General features: G+C 41.7%; 1 protein-coding gene across 2 annotated transcripts in view; it reads right to left on the bottom strand.

The window, feature by feature from the left end:
• TMEM130 (transmembrane protein 130) overlaps positions 1-19864 on the bottom strand; it is a 79832-nt gene that overhangs the window by 43445 nt on the left and 16523 nt on the right. For both annotated transcript variants that reach the window (XR_016313520.1, XM_089682737.1), the window contains exons 3-5: positions 19495-19666; positions 16478-16638; positions 6394-6478 (exon numbers count right to left, since the gene is read on the bottom strand). Coding sequence is in view for 1 of the 2 variants with exons in the window: in XM_089682737.1 (XP_089538863.1) it covers positions 6394-6478; positions 16478-16638; positions 19495-19666 (418 nt within the window). In the remaining variant the exon portion in view is untranslated. The remainder of the gene's footprint in view (positions 1-6393; positions 6479-16477; positions 16639-19494; positions 19667-19864) is intronic.

The following is a 19864-nucleotide window of genomic DNA, read 5'->3' as shown; positions in this document are numbered from 1 at the left end:
CTCCCCCATGCTCCTTTGTATACACAGAGCTGAAGAAGGTACTTAATAAATTTGCCTTCTCTTTGTCCCCAGTCACCCACTCTAGATTATTTTGTAAAGGGCCTACATGCTCGGACCGGATCTTTTTATTATTGATATATTTGAAGAATTTTTGGGGGTTGGTCCTCCTATCATCTGTCGTTCGTTTTCAATGTTTGCGGCCTTTATTTCCTTTTTGCATATTCTGCTGTATTCTTTCCAATGTTTAAACGATGATCGTGTTCCTTCATTTTTATATTGAATAAAAGCTCTTTTCTTATTATCTATAGCTTTTTTAACTTTGGCCATAAGCCACATAGGTTTGATTTTTAGCCTTTTAAACTTGTTGCCCATGGGAACATATTTTGCAGTGTGTTCACATACAGTCATTTTTCTGTGTTGTTTATTGATGCCAATATTACTTTTGGATTATTGAAAACTCATATAACAGAACTCATATAAACTATTAATGTTCAGCAGCTGATCATTAATAGTTTTATATCACCATTACTGCATTTGCACGGTTGCAAATGTATGCTATGTACATGTTTTGATTGAGGAGGGTGTCACCATTGTTGCATGTGGATTTGAGTTTTCAAATGTTGGAAGGACATTGATATTTATTTGTTTTATAATATTGATTTATGTTAATTTTGTGTACATAAATCAAATTTGGTGCGTTCCACACATTGGCGGATTCCACCAGTATTGCTATAACCATTAATAATGCCAGAAAGACTACTGATTTTACCTGAGGTTTGTATAATCCATCTATTCATGGTATTTATGGATGAGTCAAACATAACATAAATCCCATGCTGAGAGATGGTATTGTTTGAACCATGGAATGGACAGTCCTACTTTTATAGAAAGGGAAGCTGTAACAGTTTTCGGTCAGTTTTGCATTTTTGTGTGTGTGTGTCTATCTTTTTAAAGCCTATATCCTTAATAATATAATGAAAATGGTCTACTTCTGTTTTGCCACCGAGGAACAGAAACACATGGGGAACAGCAACAGAAGCACACTTTCCTGTTTGCTTGTGGCAAATCAGAGGTTTGTCACATTCCCCCCAGCATGTGCTACCCACAGTTAGCAATGTCTGTATGCTCTGCATCTGCTCAGTACCAAGGAAATAAACGCCAGCTGGACACATTGAAGTATTTAGAAGAAACACCATGGCCACTGGTAAATAATGCTGCAACAGTATCAAATGGAGGTGGAGTGCTCAGAATGTGCCACCTGTCACTTCCTTCCCAGTGCAGTTGGTGCCAGTTTTGCTCCCTCAGAAACCATTTATTGTCAAGGTGCCCTACGATCCTAACCTCCCATCAGACACTGCTACCTGCTGCTCCTCATCCCTTCATCCAACGCTGCACCTCCAATCTCCATCCAGTGAGGCTTTCCTCTGCTCCTCACCTGTCCATTCAACACTAAGGTCCACTCCTCCTCAACCTCCATCCAAAGCTGCTGTCCTCCACTCTCCACAACCCATCCCATGCTACTTTTCATCACTCCACCTCCCATTCACCCTGATCACAGCTTTCTGTATAATGCAAATATAAAATAATGTGGTAAAGCCATGTCTTTCAAACTAGGCTTTACTGTATAAAGGCATTATTTCACTATGCACTAGATACCACCACCCTGAACCGTTGATACAAGGCAGGATGGATCCATGCTTTCATGTTGTTTACACCAAATTCTGACCCTACCATCTGAATGTCACAACAACCAGTCTGCCCATTCTCCTCTGACCTCTGACATCAACAGGGAATTTATGTCCACACAAGTGCCGCTCACAGGATATTTTCTATTTTTTGGACCATTCTCTGTAAACCCTAGAGATGGTTGTGTGTGAAAATCCCAGTAGACCAGCAGTTTTTAAAAAACTCAGAACAGCCCATCTAGCACCAACAACCATGCCACTTAAATCCCCTTTCCTCGCAATTCTGATGCTCGGTGTGAACTGCAGCAAGTCATCCTCACCACGTCTAGATGCTGAAATACACTGAATTTCTGCCATATGAGTGACTGATTAGCAATTTGTGTTAACAAGCAATTGAACAGGCGTACCTAAAAAAGTGGCTGGTGAGGGTGTGTGTGTGTATATATATATATATATATATATATATATATATATATATATAAAAATAATTTATTTTATTTATTTATTTATTCATTTATTTTGAATACCTTGAGTATTAGAGAGAGCACAGCAGCAGTTACAGTATATCCTTTCAAACATGCTGGCTTTTTTATAATTGAAAGGAAACCTTAGACAAAACACAATCTTAATCCAACCATCATAAAAAAAGAAAAAAAAAGAGAATAAAATAACCACAATACTTTCCTTTAAAATTGACCATGATACAATCCCATTGTGCAGTTTTTTTTTGCTTTACCAACAACTGTCTAGAGTAAGAATGAATCTACCTAACAAGATATAAACTGAATGGCCTATTTGGGTACATTTTATACATACTTGTTGGAAAATGTGTACAGAAGCTGAATAAATGTGTATAATCGGATTGTAGTGTGTATGGTCAGCTTGTCTCAGTCTTGGGTTTTATTAGAAAATGAGGATACAGTTGCCTCTCAGGATTTAGCTACTTAGCTACCGTCCTTTAAACACATGCCTGGAAACACCTTAGTTGGTTCCTGCTGGCTGTACGCATATATGTGGTGGCTGGGCAGGTGGGCTTTGACACCAAGCCACTGCAGATATGCCTTTATGGGGAACGGCTGTCATTTCTTATTGTTTATGATTGGAAGCTTACCATCATGTGACCACTGTGGCAGGAAATCACAGCAGTCACATAAGCAGGAAAGCCTGCCTCTGCCTCCCAGCATTCTGATCCTCTTAAAGGGCCAGGGTTGGCAAAGGATTAAAAGCTCTGGGAGCATGCACTGTCAAACCAATACCTGGCCACATAACACAATACAGCAGGGAGAGCTTCATAACTGAAAGAGAGCGCATGTGAGCAAGTGCCTTTGACAGATCACATGATCAGGCTATCCTTCTGGCTTTTATTTTTACTGCACAGTGCACCTTTGTACAGCACATCTCTGTGCTTTATAAATGTGTGGAGTCTGTATGACCATACTGCTGATTTTTAAATAAACATCTTACAGTTATTTTCTTTATAGAACAGCCACAGTCTGAATAGAAAAGCATGTCCCCTGCCAGCATGCAAGAACCCTCCCTCTCTGTGAAGAAGAAGCAGTGGTCTCTCTGCAGAGGTCCAACACATTCCCTGCTGAGTCACACAAAGGTAAAGCTCTCAAATAAGCATGAGATTTTCTGATTGCAGAGCCACAGTTCTGACTTAGTAGGGAATCTGTTGTGCTTCTACCGAGAAATCACTGCTTCCACATAGAGAGCAAGGGTCCTTCACTATAGCATACAGGCGTACCTCAGTTTACGAATTTAATTCGTTCTGCGGGACTTTTCGTATTGCAAAAAATTCATAAACCAAACCGCGGTTTCCCATAGGAATGCACTGAAAACCAATTAATCCAATCCAAAGGTCAAAAAAAGTAAAAAAAAGTCTTTTATCTGTTCAAAACTCTTGAACAGTTAACTCTTGAATAAAGTGCACTTTTACCGCTTCCAGTCCGGGCACTTTCACCCCCTTCCTTTCCAGGCCAATTTTCAGCTGTCAGTGCTATCGCACTTTGAATGAAAATTGCGCAGTCATGCAACACTGTACCCATATGAATTTTTTAGCATTTATTTGAGACAGATAAAATTTATTTGGTGGCATTTACTCACCACTGGGATTTTGTTTTTTGCTATATAAATGAAAAAGTCCAAACATTTTGAAAAAAAAAGTGTTTTTCTTATAAAAGTTTGCAAATACTGTAAATAATCTTTCTTCATAAATTTTGGCCAAAAAGTATTCAGCTATCTTTTTAGTAAAAAAAAAACAACCCAAATTAGTTTCTAACCAAAAAATATATATTTTATTTTTATATTATTATTTTTTTTCACATACTGTCGCCCTAGCAGTACAGTGTCACCATAGTGACATTGTACTACTTGTGAGGGGTGATGAAGATTTTTTTTTTGTTTTTACACTAATTGCTTTTATACCCATAAAGGCTGTAAAAGCAATCATTTATCCTCTCTAGCTGCATTCTTGCAGCCATTGAGAACTACTGAGTGAGCTGTGATTAGTCACAGCTTGTCACATGGTACAAGGCTGTTGTGAATAGCCTTGTACCATGTGACCTCTGTGATCATTCACAGATTTCACTACTAGTAAGCAATGATGTCAGAAGTGACATCTTGCTTACTACCATTCATGTGATCACTGATTGGCCAATCAGTGATCACATGATCGGGACCTCACACATACTGCAATCGGTGTTCTGAATCACCGAATTGCGGTGCCGCGCACTCCCAGGGAAAGCGCACAGGCAGGGAAGCAGGAGGATGTTTATAAACGGCCACCAGCCCCTGCACTGCTCTCATCTGGCCATTTATATACATGAGCCATTCAGGAAGTGGTTAAAGGCATAGTACTGTACAGGAACATGATTAACCAATTCAATAGCGGGCAATTTTACACCTTCCTGCCCAGGCCATTTTCCAGGTTTCAGCGCTCACACACTTTGAATAACAATTGCGCGGTCATACAACATTGTACCCAAACTAAAATTTTATCATTTTCTTCACACAACTAGAGCTTTCTTTTGGTGGTATTTAATCACCGCTGAGGATTTTATTTTTTGCTAAATTATCAAAAAAAGACCGAAAATTTTGAAAAAACCCACATTTTTCTTTGTTTCTGTTATAAAAGTTTGCAAATAAATAATTGTTCTTCATAAATTTAGGCCGAGATGTATTCTGCTACATGTCTTTGGTGAAAATAACCCAAATTAGGATGTATTATTTAGTTTGTAGGAAAGTTATAGAGTTCACAAACTATGGGATATATCTGAATATTGATCAATCCTGAAGTACTGACAGCCAATCTAATTTCTTGAGGTCCAAGAATGTCAGAACAGTACAGATATCCCCCAAATGACCCCTTTTAGCAGAGTAGACAGTCCAACGTACTTCATAACAGGCATGGCAAGTTTTTTGAAGTTGTATTTTTTTTGTCATAATTTTTTGGAAAATGCAAAAAATTATTTTCACTATTTTTTTTTACATACTGTCACCAGTGCAGTACAGCGTCTTCATATAACTGGCATGGCGGTGATCAGGGACACTGACTGGTGACAGTATGAAAAAAAAATATATATATTTTTTTTATTTTCTTTACATTTTTTTATTATTTTTAATTTTTTAGTACTTTTTTTTTCTTTTTTTTAAGAATTTTTTTTCATATTTCACTATGTCCAAAGTAGTACAATGTTACCATAGTAACATTGTAACTACTTTGGGGAAGTGATCAGTATTTTTTTTTTTTTACACAATTTGTTTATAGCAAAGAATTACTTTGCTATAAGCAAGCATTTACCTGAATGAAATCGATTCATTCAGGAGTTTTTTTTTTTTGTGCTTAGCTGTGATTTGGCCACAGCTAATCACATGACATGTGCATGTGATTAGCTGTGACCATTCACAGCTAGGCAGTAGTATACAATGGATGGCATGAATGAAGCCATCCATTGTATACAACTGTCATGTGACCTGCTGTGATTGGTCACAGCAGGTCACATGGTACCGGCAACGGGTCGATACTCAGATCTGTCATCGGCTGTGTCCGAGGTACACGGCCGGTGACAGATCGCGCCTCTGCGCGGCTCTGCAAGCGCAAAAAGTGCGCATGTGCGGGAGGACATACATTTTTCCGGCTGCCTTTTGGCTATTGCCCGGGCGTGTATTGGTTAAACAACAATTTGGAAATGCACTAAAAACCAATTAATCAGTTCGTATTGAAAAAAAAATTTGTAAACCGAGGCATTATTTTCAATGGATTTTCATTCGTAAACTGAAAATTACATTAACCGAGGCGTTTGTAAACCGAGGTGTGCCTGTACTGCCAAGGGACAGGCTTTTTTACTCAGGCTGTGGCTGTTTTCTGAAGAACACAAACTGTAAGTCTTTGCACACCTTTTGTTTCCAGGCGCCTCGAATATATTTAGCTGATTTAAAGGAAAAGTTTATTAGATCTTTATAACATTCTTTCTTTCATTGACACCTCAGACAGAGGAAGAAAGAGGGTCATAAGTCACTTCTCTGACTCATTTTCTACTACAACATACAACAATAGAAATTGTCATTTATTGGAGAACACAATGTCTTCATCCACGAAGTATACATGTATTTCTGTGCCAGGAAATTATATATTGTTGCAATTCAGCAGGAAAAAAAAGAATTCTCTTAAAAGAATCTAAAGCTTTTGTTAATAAATCTTGTGTACCTGCCAAGGAAATGCAGAGACATGCTGAAATTCTGCTCAGTGTTGGTTTCTGTAGGCCCAGCAATTGTGATATTACGTATAGCATCTGAAAAAGAAATACAAAGAATCTCTGTAAGCAGTTTTAATATAGAAAACCTCAAGTATTTAAGGATGATTGTGCTACAGGATATTTCCTCAACAGTAGTAGTAAATTCTCAGCAATTTTAGGTTAACACACTGAACACAATAAAATAAACATTCCGCAATAAAGTATTTGTTAAAATTCTTACCCCAGCACTTGCAGTTTACAACTTTTAATGCTGCTGTTCCTGCTCCCTTAGTGCCACTTCCCTAAACTTCCAATCCTTATAGGAAAACATTAACAATAGACAGTGCATCCTCCAATCAATATGTTAACGTGGAAAAGTGAGGGGGAAGGAGGAGAGAGGAGTAAGGGAGTGCCTTGCCAGCCTAGGTTATGGGTCTGCGCAGGGGCGGACTGACAACTCATGGGGTCCCCCGGGTAATAGGGGTTCATGGGGCCCCTGTGTCCTCGCCCACACTCAAACCACACCCAAAAAAGCCTATTAAAGGTACCAGGAGCATCTCATGAGGCCCCCTACTGACCCCGGGCCCTCAGGCAGTGCCCGAGTTCTCAAATGGTCAGTCCACCCCTGGGTCTGCGTGTTTCTATTGATGCACAAAGTGTAGGGAGAGACAACTCCAGTCCCTGCATATAAGGCAGACCCCACAGGTTGTTGCAAGAGAAAGGAGCCATCTTGAAACAGGAAGCCTGGGGCAGAGGTCATGGCACCAGCTTAAACAGGAACACAGGCAAGGATTAAAAGATAAAGACTCTATATATTCAGCATTTAAATAAAACAACTGCTGAAAGCACTTACAAAACGAAGGGTTTAATAAGACTTTAAATAAGCTGCCGATATGAGATATACTGTATACTGTATGCAAACCAGGAACTCTCTGCCAGGATTAAACTACAGGGAATTCTAAATAGGTTTTTATGATAAATGATTAATGATTTTATATAGCCAAGCCTGTATATAAATAGTAGTCCACCTCCCCCAATAGAGCAGCTGTTATCGTACATTGGGGGAATGTTCTGTCTACTGGGAAACCTTAGTGGAGCATTAAAGGGAATGTACAGTCATTTTGTATATATCTTCTTTATTTTTTAAAAGCAGAACTAAAAAAATTATTCATTTCTTTTTTTTTTTCATATCTGCAATGTTATCTAGAAGAGTATGCTTTTTTTGTACTTGCCTGGCATTACATTTATAGTAAATGAATTATAATAACAGATTTTGTTTTATATTTAGGCTACGCTGATCAACTTGTTGATTCATATCTAAAATACAGAATCTTAAGATAAAACTAAATCCTTTAGAGAACAAATTGTTGAAAGGTAGGCTTTCTATTACAGAATAGGTATCCTGCACCTCTTCTGCATTCCCTGCCAGCAATCTTTGTAATACTGTACACCAGGAGTCTCCAAACTTTTAAATAAAAGGCCAGTTTACTGTCCTTCAGGCTTTGGAAGGGGAGGAGACTATGGCCAGTAGGAGTGGAAAATGCCCTGGCACCAGTGGGAGTAAACAATGACCTAATATTGGTTTTAGTGGGAGGAAGAGTGCTGCATTAATGGTGTCAGTGGAGGAATAGTGCCCCATCGATGGTGTCAGTGAGAGAAATAGTGTCCCATTGATGGTGTCAGTGAGAAGAATAGTGTCCCATTGATGGTGTCAGTGGAGGAATAGTGTCCCATCGATGGTGTCAGTAGAGGAATAGTGCCCCATCGATGGTGTCAGTGGAGGAATAGTGCCCCAACCAATGGTGTATTTAGGTTTTGTGCCGCCCTAGGCAACACAAAGATCGTCTGCCCCACGATCATGAACCAACACCACCACCCCTTCCCCCTCCCACGGAGAGAGCCTGACATTGACCAACAACATCATCAAGCAGCCCACAGCTTCTCTCGGATCCAGCCTGGTTCCTATGGCGCGCGTGTCCCTTCTCCCATCCCTTCTTCTGGGGGGAGGTGCTGCCCCCCGAAAAAATGCCGCCCTAGGCAAGTGCCTTGTTTGCCTTGTGGTAAATATGCCCCTGGCCCCAACGATGGTATCAGTGAGAAGACCAGTGTCCCATCAATGGTGTCAGTGAGAAGAACAGTGTCCCATCGATGGTGTCAGTGAGAGGAATAGTGCTCCATTGATGGTGTCAGTGGAGGAATAGTGTCCCATTGATGGTGTCAGTGAGAAGAATAGTGTCCCATTGATGGTGTCAGTGGAGGAATAGTGTCCCATTGATGGTGTCAGTGAGAGGAATAGTGTCCCATTGATGGTGTCAGTGGAGGAATAGTGCCCCAACCAGTGGTGTATTTAGGTTTTGTGCCGCCCTAGGCAACACAAAGATCGTCTGCCCCACGATCATGAACCAACACCACCACCCCTTCCCCCTCCCACGGAGAGAGCCTGACATTGACCAACAACACCCCTGCCCCCCACCTGGGAAAGCTTTCCACTAACCCCAACCAGCGATAGAGAGAAAGACACTCATCTTCACAGCTCCGGACATCCCTGGGAACAAAAGTCAGGCTCTACATACACCATCAAGCAGCCCGCAGCTTCTCTCGGATTCCACCTGGTTCCTATGGCACGCGTGTCCCTTCTCCCATCCCTTCTTCTGGGGGGAGGTGCTGCCCCCCTGAAAAATGCCACCCTAGGCAAGTGCCTTGTTTGCCTTGTGGTAAATACGCCCCTGGCCCCAACAATGGTATCAGTGAGAAGAACAGTGTCCCATCAAAGGTGTCAGTGAGAAGAATAGTGTCCCATCGATGGTGTCAGTGAGAGGAATAGTGCTCCATTGATGGTGTCAGTGGAGGAATAGTGCCCCATTGATGGTTTCAGTGGAGGAATAGTGTCCCATCGATAGAGTCAGTGGAGGAATAGTGCCCCATCGATGGTGTCAGTGGAGGAATAGTGCCCCATCGATGGTGTCAGTAGAGGAATAGTGCCCCATCAATGGTTTCAGTGGAGGAATAGTGCTCCATTGATGGTGTCAGTGGAGGAATAGTGTCCCATCGATAGTGTCAGTGGAGGAATAGTGCCCCATCGATGGTGTCAGTGGAGGAAGAGTGCCCCATTGATGGTGTCAGTAGAGGAATAGTGCCCCATCGATGGTTTCAGTGGAGGAATAGTGTCCCATTGATGGTGTCAGTGAGAGGAATAGTGTCCCATTGATGGTAGCAGTGAGAGGAATAGTGCCCCATCAATGGTGTTAGTGGGAGAAATAGTGTCCCTTTGATGGTGTCAGTGTGAAGAAAGGTGGCTCATCATTGGGGTCAGTTGAAAGAATAGTGTCCCAAAAGCCATATAAAGACAAACAAAGGGTCGCAGTTCGGAAACCACTGCTGTACATCGAGTCAGACATGCGCTGCTAAGTATACAATTTTAGAATGCCTCAATACTAGGATGAATTAACTCATATGCTTAAGTTGTGTTATGCCGAGCAGGCCAATAAAGACGGTGCCACACCCAGAGGAGGACAGTGGGAAAATATCAGTGGCAGCAACAAAGCAACAAGGAAGACTTCATCTGTAGTATCACTATGGCAAAGTCCCACCCACCTGCATGAGGACTTTAGTTGTTTTGCTTTGTATTATTTGGTATTTTCATTTTTAACCACGGACACATTTCACTTGTTTTCCAGGTCTGATTTGCTGAAAAAGGCCTATTGTTTACAGAGCTCAATATCTCAAGTGGAAATGTAGATACCAGTAATTTAGTCAGAGCACTAAAGCAGGCCATAGATGGGTAATTTATTGGCCAAATTTTCATCCACACGAAAAATCGGCCAATATTCATGCTGTTAGTGGGGCCAGCCCGTTGGCTGTTTTTTGCGTATCTCCTCATTTATTTTTATCGGTCATGCTGGAAAATCCACGAAAAATGGACGTTTTTCGTGGACATTGGTGGCAGCATTGGCAACGGGGCTGACCGATTTTTTGTTTATCGGCCGACAATTCGGCCCATAAACGGCCCGTCTATGGCCTGCCTAACTCGTCCTCCTTCTTTTTTTTGCAGACAGCTCCATGCAAAAGATTCAGTCAGATACAGAGTATGTGAAAGGAAACAACTGTCTATTTGGAAAGCCCAATGTATTCTGGGATCCATAGATTACTATCCAATCATCATAGCAACTTTTAACCTAGGAGGGTGGCCACCACACTAAAACTGGGTACACATGGATCGAAATTCGATCTGTTTAGCAGAAACCAGCCAAATTTTGATGTGTGTGTGGCCCTCCCTGTTCAACAGAAACCAACCATTAGATCAGCTTCTGTCAAACGAACCTACTGGAAAACTCTTTTCGATCAGTGGATTGCAGGCAATCAGCTGCAGCTCTGATCAGCGTATTCTGACAGTGGAGAGTCCCCGCTGTCAGAATAAAATATCCTGGTGAGCGGTTTTCTTGCATCCACCTCAAAAGTGTTCATACAGTAATCTGGCTGGATGAAAAAAATGAGTCGTGTGCAGGGGTGGACTGACAACTCATGGGGCCCCCAGGCAATAGGGGATCATGGGGCCCCTGTGTCCTTGCCCAAACTCAAAAAAGCCTATGAAAAAGGTACCAGGGGCATCTCATGGGGCACCCTACTGACCCCGGGCCCTCGGGCAGTGCCCGAGTTTCCAAATGGTCAGTCCGCCCCTGGTCGTGTGTAACCAGCTTTATATTGACCTCTGTAACAGCTATACATTTTTATGGAAATAAATTATTTGCAATTGATACTCGTAGTGTAACCATGTTTAAGTATATCATTTGAGGTTCTCTGTACAAACCTATACATGTCTTGAACTAACAATTATAACAAAGAAGAATATCTGATGATCCTGCCATGCAGGACTTTGTTTAGGCACATCCTATAATGAAGTGACCACTGTCTCCCAATATTACTCTTATATTGGGTCCCATTCACTAAGAGATAAATACTGCATACATTTTTGAGTTAAAATAACTCGTGGTATTTCTCTCAAAAGTAGTCAATTCACTAAAAAAAGTGTTATTTCCCAAATGCATATTTATGTTTTGCAATATTTATTTCTAAAATCTTGCACTATTTTTGGCGGGTTTTTTATTTTTTTGCAATTTTCTTTTTTTACATGCTTAAACTGCACCAGAGGAAGTTAGTTCTGGAAATAAATGCACATAGGAATAATATGAAACTGTGAAAACATTCTAGTATGCTTTTCATTCACAGAACAATCTCCCTCTGGTGAAATGTTACAATTTAAAGTGTTACTAAACCCACAACAGTAAAATCAGTCTGTATATACAGTAAAGCGTGCTTTTTATACTCACTGTGGAACCTAAGGGGTTAATACTCTGCATTTTGTAAAAAGGCTGTTTGATCCTTTCTTCTCTGCCTCTCCTCTTGTTGAAATGACCACCTGATACAGACTGAATCTGTAGTCACATGCACATGCTCAGTTTGGTGTGTATTGCTAGAGAGGTTTTTCTTTATTGGGAGAGTGCATATGATCAGCACTCTCCAGACAGAGGGTCGGGGGTTTCACATCCTCCTAGAGCAGAAAGAAAACTCCTCCTACAAGCTTTAACCAGTGCTCTGCTGAAGTCACAAGACTGCTCTAAGTGCTGATGAGAAAAGGTATTTAGCAGTTTATATTTACTAAAATAATTGCATTTTCATGTTGTGTGTACTGTGGGAGACCAGATATAGTGAATGCAGGGTCCTGGGTTTAGTAACACTTTAATTTCATTCCTGAGCTCAGGGCAGAAGATTTCTACACTGATACATTGTATACTATTAATGTACTGGCCAGTACAGAGTTCCCCTCAGCGTTATTTTGTACATTGCTAAAATACAGACTGCCTACTAGCATGTGATAAAAAAGGAATGTGTTCTTAAGCCCTGGTCCACACCAGTGCGACTTGTCATGCGACTTGAGAGTTCAAAGTCGCATGATGAGTTGCACCCCATTAGCGCCTATGGAACCGTTCAAATTGCAGTGACCCATGTCGCAGTGACTTTTAACTACTTCCCCTCCAGAGGATTTACCCCCGCTTCCTGACCAGGCCATTTTTTTTGCGATATAGTACTTTAATTGACAATTGTGCAATCATGCAACGCTGTACATAAATACAATTTTGTTCCCATAAATAGAGCTTTCTTTAGTGGTATTTGATCGCTTCTGCATTTTTTATTTTTTGCCCTATAACCAAAAAAAGACTAACAATTGTGGGGAAAAAAACTGTATTTTTGACTTTTTGCTATAAAACATATCCAATAAAAAAAAAAAATTTTCTTCATAACTGTAGTCCAGAATGTATTCTGCTACATGTCTTTGCTAAAAAAAAAATCCCAATACATGTAAATTAATTGGTTTACGTGAAAGGTATAGTGTCTACAAATGGAGGTATATATACTGGGATTTTTGTTTTTATTTATTTTTTTCTACTAGTAACGATGGCAATCAGCGATTTATAATGAGACTGCGGGACTGCGGTGGGCATTCTAACACTGCGTGGGAACTAACTAACTGCCACTGACATCCACAGTGACACTAATACAATGATCAGTGCTAATAAAAAGCACTGACACTGTACTAATGACACTGGGCAGGAAGGGGGATAACATCTGGGGCGATCAAAGGGTTAACTGTGCGCTGTGTGCTGTTTTTCTGTGTGCTGTGTTGTGTTTTACTAGGGAGGCATGCTGCTTTGTATTTCTCTGCTGTGACAGCAGGTCTCTCCCCTGTCAGCTTTCCCCAACAATCACCGAGACCCGGTGATTAACATCCCTAGTCTCCAATGGCGGTGCAGGTAGGGTGGCTCGTGTGGCCCCCTACCTGGAAATGCAAATCATGTATATATACGTGCTTTTGCGCAGCCCTGCCATCCGGTAGCAGCAGTTCTGCTATAGGGCAGTGGGCAAGTGGTTAAAAAGATTCTGCATTATTTTTGTACAGCGTCATTGCAACTTGCATTGACATCTGTTAAATGAAATTGTGCAGAGTGTCAGTAAGTCACAATGAAGTTGCACTGAATAGTCAGCTATGAAGTTGCACGAAGTAGCGTGATTTCAAAGCTGCACTGGTGTGAACCAGGTTTTATGATTTATCAAAAAATGTTTGCAGTATTTACCTCACATTTAATATTTTACTTTGATGAACTGACTCTCTTAACATCTCATGCAATATATCTGGAAAATGAATCACATGTACTTCATATCAAATGTGGAATCCTTTAGTAAATTGACCCCAATTATTGTCACCCTGTTGCATGCACCCCTGACGAATCATTCTGCTGACAAGCATTGCGTGGGCAAGGCGTGCAGCCAACGATAGAGTGAGAGCATGTAAACAAGAAGTGGCTGAAAGAGGCTGGAAGTGATAAGCAGCACTGAGATGCACAAAAAAGGATGAAAAATATGAAAATAGTATTTGATTGGAAAAAAATGGCACCTGACAATGATACACGGTGATTTAGCAAAACACAGTGTTTTCAGGTTAGGAGTTACATCTACTTTAAAGCAGAATTCCACCCAAAAGTGGAAACTCCACTTATCTGCCTCCTCCCCCCCCCCCCCCCTCCGCTGCCACATTTGGTACCTTTTGGGGGGGAGTGGGTACCTGATTTTGACAAGTACTCGCTCCCACGTCCGGCTCCGTTCGCTGCGGCGCAACTGAGCCGGAAGTTCGGGCCCCCCAGCACAGGCCTCTGGGAAATGCTTCACACATGTTGGAAACCGGCTGTGAAGCTGCAAGGCTTCACTGCCGGTTTTCCTTAGTCAAGATGGTGGCACCAGCACCCAACAGCCAGTTGAAGAATTGGCTTGGGGTTAGGACACCGCTGGATGCCTGGACAGGTAAGTGCTCTAATATTAAAAGTCATCAGCTACAGTATTTGTAGCTGCTGACTTTTAATTTCTTTTGGTGGGGGAGGGGCGGAACTTTGCTTTAAAGTCATACAGAGACACATATGGGCTGCCACTGTCAATCCCCTTCTGAAGATGCTAGCTGTCTGGCTACTGCACTAACTGGGTTTAATAAGGTTTGAGTCACTGACCTAGAACAAGCATGTATATCTGTAAAGCCAGACATCCTTATTTGCATATAATAAACTGAATAATTGCAGCGCTAATTATAAATTTTTAAAGTCCAAATAAAAGTCTTCAGAGAAATAAAACAAGATGAAGGAGAAAGGTCTTGATCTTATACACCATCACCATACACCTGGAAAAAATTGGCCCCTTACCGGACACTTTGACTGTATACAGCGGTCGGTATGCGCAGTGTAATGAGGAATAGATGTGGCGAATAATTCCCAATGGATATCATCTCCCAGATAAGGATAATGATTCCGCTAAAAAAAATCCCCAATAACACCAGTCAGTAAGCACCATGTAATAGGGACTCAGAATGGCAGGCGATCCACAAAGAAAATCCTCTTGTACATATAAGAAGAACTGTCCACTTTAAACTCATTAAACTTCCAAGAATCTCCCATCCGGCATTCAGAACAGGAATAAAAAACAGAAAGAACTCATAGTGTAGTAATCAATCAAAACTTTGGCCAATTTATTAATAGTTCCACGTACATCAACTCATGATATAACCAGCATTGAATGAACAAAAGTTTCAAACCAAGAAAATGGCCACGTCCCTCCAGAACACGGTGACGTCACACACCGAAGCTCCACCCAATGTGTTTCGTGATCAGGAAGACGTCGTCAGGGGTGTACGTCAGGACGATGTATTCCTGATGACAGAACGCATCAATGCTGGTTAAATTATGAGTTGATGTACATGGATCTTTTAATAAATTGGCCAAAGTTTTAATTGATTACTACACTATGAGTTCTTTCTGTTTTTTATTCCTGTTCTGAATGCCAGATGGGAGATTCTTTGAAGTTTAAAGTGGACAGTTCTTCCTATATGTGCAAGAGGATTTCCTTTGTGGATCGCCTGCCATTCTGAGTCCCTATTACATGGTGCTTACTGATCGGTGTTATTGGGGATTTTTCTTAGCGGAATCATTATCCTTATCTGGGAGACTAAATCCATTGGGAATTATTTGCCACATCTATTCCTCATTACACTGAGCATACCGACCGCTGTATATGGTCAAAATGTCCGGTAAGGGGCCAATTTTTTCTGGGTGTATGGTGATGGTGTATAAGATCAAGACCATTCTCCTTCATCTTGTTTTATTTCTTTGAGGACTTTTAAAGACTTTAATTTGGACTTTATAATTTTCTAATTAGAGCTGCAATTATTCAGTTTATTATTTGTTATATTGCCTTCATTTGTCAGCTGCTTTTTGTTTATATTTATTTATTTTTGTTTTGTTTTTTATATTCAAGCGCAGTTATTTGTTTTTTCTATCCTTATTTGCAAGCATGTTTCAGGTAAGGGCAAGAACTATTGAAACAAGACAGCTAGGAAACTAGCCTTTGCAGAATGAGTAGTAACCGTGCTAGCCTTCATATTTCTCCAATGAAAGGTTTCCTTAAAGTGATTCTAACGGTTGCATTTTTTTTTACATAATAAGCATGCTACACTTACCTGCTCTGTGCAATGGCTTTGCACAGAACAGCCCTAATCCTCCTTTTCTCGGGTCCTCCGCTGGTGCTGCTAGCTCCTCCCCCCTGCTGAGTGTCCCTAGTAGCGAGCCTCTTACTATGAGAGGGAACTTGACCAGGCTCACTCCAGAACTCCTGTGAATGGACAATATTGGCTCCACCCTCCGCTTTCACCTCATTGGCTCACTGAGTGAGCCCTCCAAATGAGTGTCCCCAATAGCGAGCTTCTTACTATGGGGGCAATGGCTCCCACTGCTTTGTGAGCCAATGAAGAGAGAGAGAGAGACCCAGGTGAGCCGGAGCTCTCATGCACATCGCTGGATCAAGATTTGGCTCAGTTAAATATAAGGGTGGCTGAGGGGGGAGCTGCACCCAGAAGCTTTTTACTTTAATGCATAGAATGCATATTTTGCCTTTAGAACCACTTTAAATAAATAGTACATCCAAAACTCAAATTCCTATGTAACCATTTTCAAAAATGAGCACCTTGTAATATTAGTATGTTCTTGAAATGTCCTGTTTTTTCCCAAAGATTCCTTTCGTATTGGGAGTTGTGGAGATGAGCAGTGACTTGGAGTGACGAGCTGTAGTTCCCTGGTTTAGAATAGCTGTAATAGACAAAGGGCTCTGATGCCTTCACTGTGGTGCTGGGGAAAACACAGACAATCAGTATCCGAAAGAAAGTATTATTACCTACATTGAGTGGATGGGCTTGTTAGCAGAGACAAGTGGTAGACATAAGCCTCATTCTCTTGTGCCTGTACTAGTATCTAGTAGCACACTATTATTGACCATAGCAGAAGAGAAAGGAGGGCGCTAGGTCAGTGTAAGTTATAAACATATAAAATCTATTTTCAGAAGACTTACATCTAAAACTCCTTCACTCAGCATGCAGGATAGGATGATAGGCAGAGGAGCAGGACCGCAGTTCACTCGGATGGATAGACCAATGTAGGCTGCATGACCTGAAGGGGAGCCACTAGTAGACTCAGCGGCATTTGTTCAGAAGTTCCCACCGAGCGGTGGGGAATTGCGGCAGGTGCCGTGACAGATGCCGTGAATGGTGGGTGGGCTGCAACGCATTTCAGAAGCCCTGCCTCCGTTGTCAAGCAGGCCCGCCCATACAGCAGAAGAGTATATAAGAGCTGTCAGATCCCGGATAGCCAATAGGGAGAGGAGAGGGGAGGAGTGAGAGAGCTGAGGGGGCTGCAGTGAAAGTGTGAGGTGAACAAAGAGATGAGACAAGGGAGCTAGAGAGTAGGAGGTCATGCAAGAAGCTGAGAGTACGGTTTGGGTGATATTTGGAGACAAGATTGGTAATGTAATTTGGGGCAAAGTTATAAATAGCTTTATATGTTATTGTTAATGTTTTGAATTTTATCCGTTGGGCAATGGGAAGCCAGTGGAGGGATTGGCAGAAAGGGGTGGCTGATATGGAACGGTTAGTAAGGTGGATGAGTCTGGCAGCAGCATTCATGATAGACTGAAGAGGGGATAGCCTGCGATTAGGTAGGCCAATGAGGAGGGAGTTACAATAGTCAAGGTGAGAGATAACCAGGGAGTGAAAAAGTTGCTTAGTAGTTTCCGAGGTTAAGAACAGGCATATCTTGGAGATGTTTCGGAGGTGAAGTCCACAAGATTTGGACAGCAATTGCATTTGGGGCTGAAAGGACAGATGGGAGTCTAGGATTACACTTAGCACCCTGGCATGAGGGAAGGGACTGATGGCTGTGTTATTGATCTTGATGGAGAAGTCAGGGGAGGTGGCACGGGCTGGAGGGAATAGTATGGGCTCAGTTTTAGAAAGATTGAGTTTGAGGAAGCGGAGTGACATCCATGCCAATATGTCACTTATTAGGTTAGTAATGGGAGAGGAGACTGAAGGGGTGAGGTGAGGAGTAGAAAGATAGATTTGTGTTTCATCAGCATAGAGATGGTACTTAAAGCCATGGGTGTTTATCAAGTGACCAAGGGAGGTGTAGATGGAGAAGAGAAGGGGTCCAAGGGCCGAACCTTGAGGGACCCCTACCAGTGGAGAGGAGGAGGAGACAGAGTTATAGGTAATGCTGAAGGAGCGCTGCAATAGGTAGGAGGAGAACCAGGAGACAGCAGAGTCTCGAAGAACAAGACAGTGGAGTTTTTTGAGGAGGAGGGGGTGGTCAACAGTATCAAAAGCTGCAGAGAGGTCAAGTAGTAAGAGTATGGAGTAGTGGCCATTGGTTTTAGCAGTTAGTAGATCATTAGTGAGTTTTAGTAGGACAGTTTCAGTGGAGTGTTGTGAGCGAAAGCCAGACTGTAAAGGGTCAAGAAGGTTGTTGTCTTTGAGGTAGGAGCTCAGGCGATTGTAGACTAAGCGTTCTAAGAGTTTAGAGGTAAATGGCAGCAGGGAGATGGGTATTAAGTTGTTCAGGTTGGTGGGGTCTACGGAGGGCTTTTTAAGTATGGGAGTGATGTGTGCATGCTTTAGAGGGGGAGGAGGGCACCGTTAGAGAGGGAGAGATTGAAGATGTGAGTGAGGGAGCACAGGATAGAAGAAGAGGGTGACCATAGTAGTTGTGAGGGGGCAGGATCCAGGGATCAGGTAGTGAGACAGGCTTCTGAGAAAACCTTAGTGATCTCTTCGGTAGTATCAAGGTCAAAAGAGGAAAGTGTTGAGGGAGGTTTAGTATAAGGTATGCTAAGTGGGAGGGATGTCTGTGCAGTGCAGATGCCCCTACAAATTGCATCAATATTGTTTGTTAAATTATTTGCAATCTCATAAGCAGTGAGTGAGGTACTGGCTGGAGGTGGAGAAAGTAGAGAGTTAAAAGTAGAGAAGAGACGACGGGCACTGGATGACAAGCTAGTGACAAAGACTTGTTTGGCCTACAATATATCACAATACATTTTTTAGATTTTTTGCCAAAGTCAGGTTGCTGGCCTAAACTTTACCTGTATGCCACCCTTTAAGATAAACCTAATGTCCTTTTTATGCAATTAAAAATAAATATGCTTGTACAGGTTCTTAAAGATACCTGTTAATAATTCTTCAGCTCTAAATTCTGCCCATCCACCCCTCTGATCATGGTTTTCCTTTGTTACTACATACAGAGAGAGGGACAATGAAATTTGAACTGTGTGTGTTTGGTATCACTTTAAATTCCTTTCTTTACAGTGAGGGGGGGTGTCAGAGTCTGGGGTGAATAGCCTTCAGAGAGGCTTTGCAGCAGGGACACAGCTCTACCATCAAATAATGGAATAAAGTATATATTAGGCTAGGTGGTGGCACTGCCCTGGATGGTCTTGTTGCGAGCTTGTGCGTACATTGCCTGCTCAAGATATCATATAGGTCAAATTGCAGGTACTTTTGCAGAATATGCAAAAATATATCTGAAATGGTAATGACTGCATTCTAAGAATGGCGTTCTAACCCAGAATTTCTCTGGTTTACTAATAAATCTTTACGTATGCAGAAATGGGAGGGAAGTGTGATATCAGTAATTATTACAGTTTAATAAGTATACCTATCTCCAAAGTTCCACGTGTAGCTGAACTCGGCTGACTTGAAGAAGTTGCTTGGGTCATGAATAACGAACAGTAATTTCACCATGCTGTTAGTGGCCAGGAAGGTGCCATTGCTTAAGTATGTGCCATTGGCTTGTGGCTGTATTGCTGTGAAATGTCCTACAATGTCTCCTGTGTGGGCAAAAAAAGTTTTGTTAAACTTTTGCTAGCACCATTTGGGTATCAGTTATGTTTGCAGTGCTTACCACCTCAGTGATGGCAGCTTCCAAAACAGTTAAGGAAGACCTTGAGCAAGAGCCATTACATTATAAAACTGTAATATAGCAAGCATCCTGATAAATTCCTAAAAATATATTTGAGCTTTGTAGT

The sequence above is a fragment of the Staurois parvus genome, unplaced genomic scaffold, assembly GCF_062004578.1.
Source record: "Staurois parvus isolate SC_StPar_1 unplaced genomic scaffold, SC_StPar_1.0 ptg000297l, whole genome shotgun sequence".
In the NCBI taxonomy this organism is placed as follows: Eukaryota; Metazoa; Chordata; class Amphibia; order Anura; family Ranidae; genus Staurois; species Staurois parvus.
Note: the sequence above shows the minus strand (reverse complement) of the source record. Positions and strands in the feature narration are given on the sequence as shown.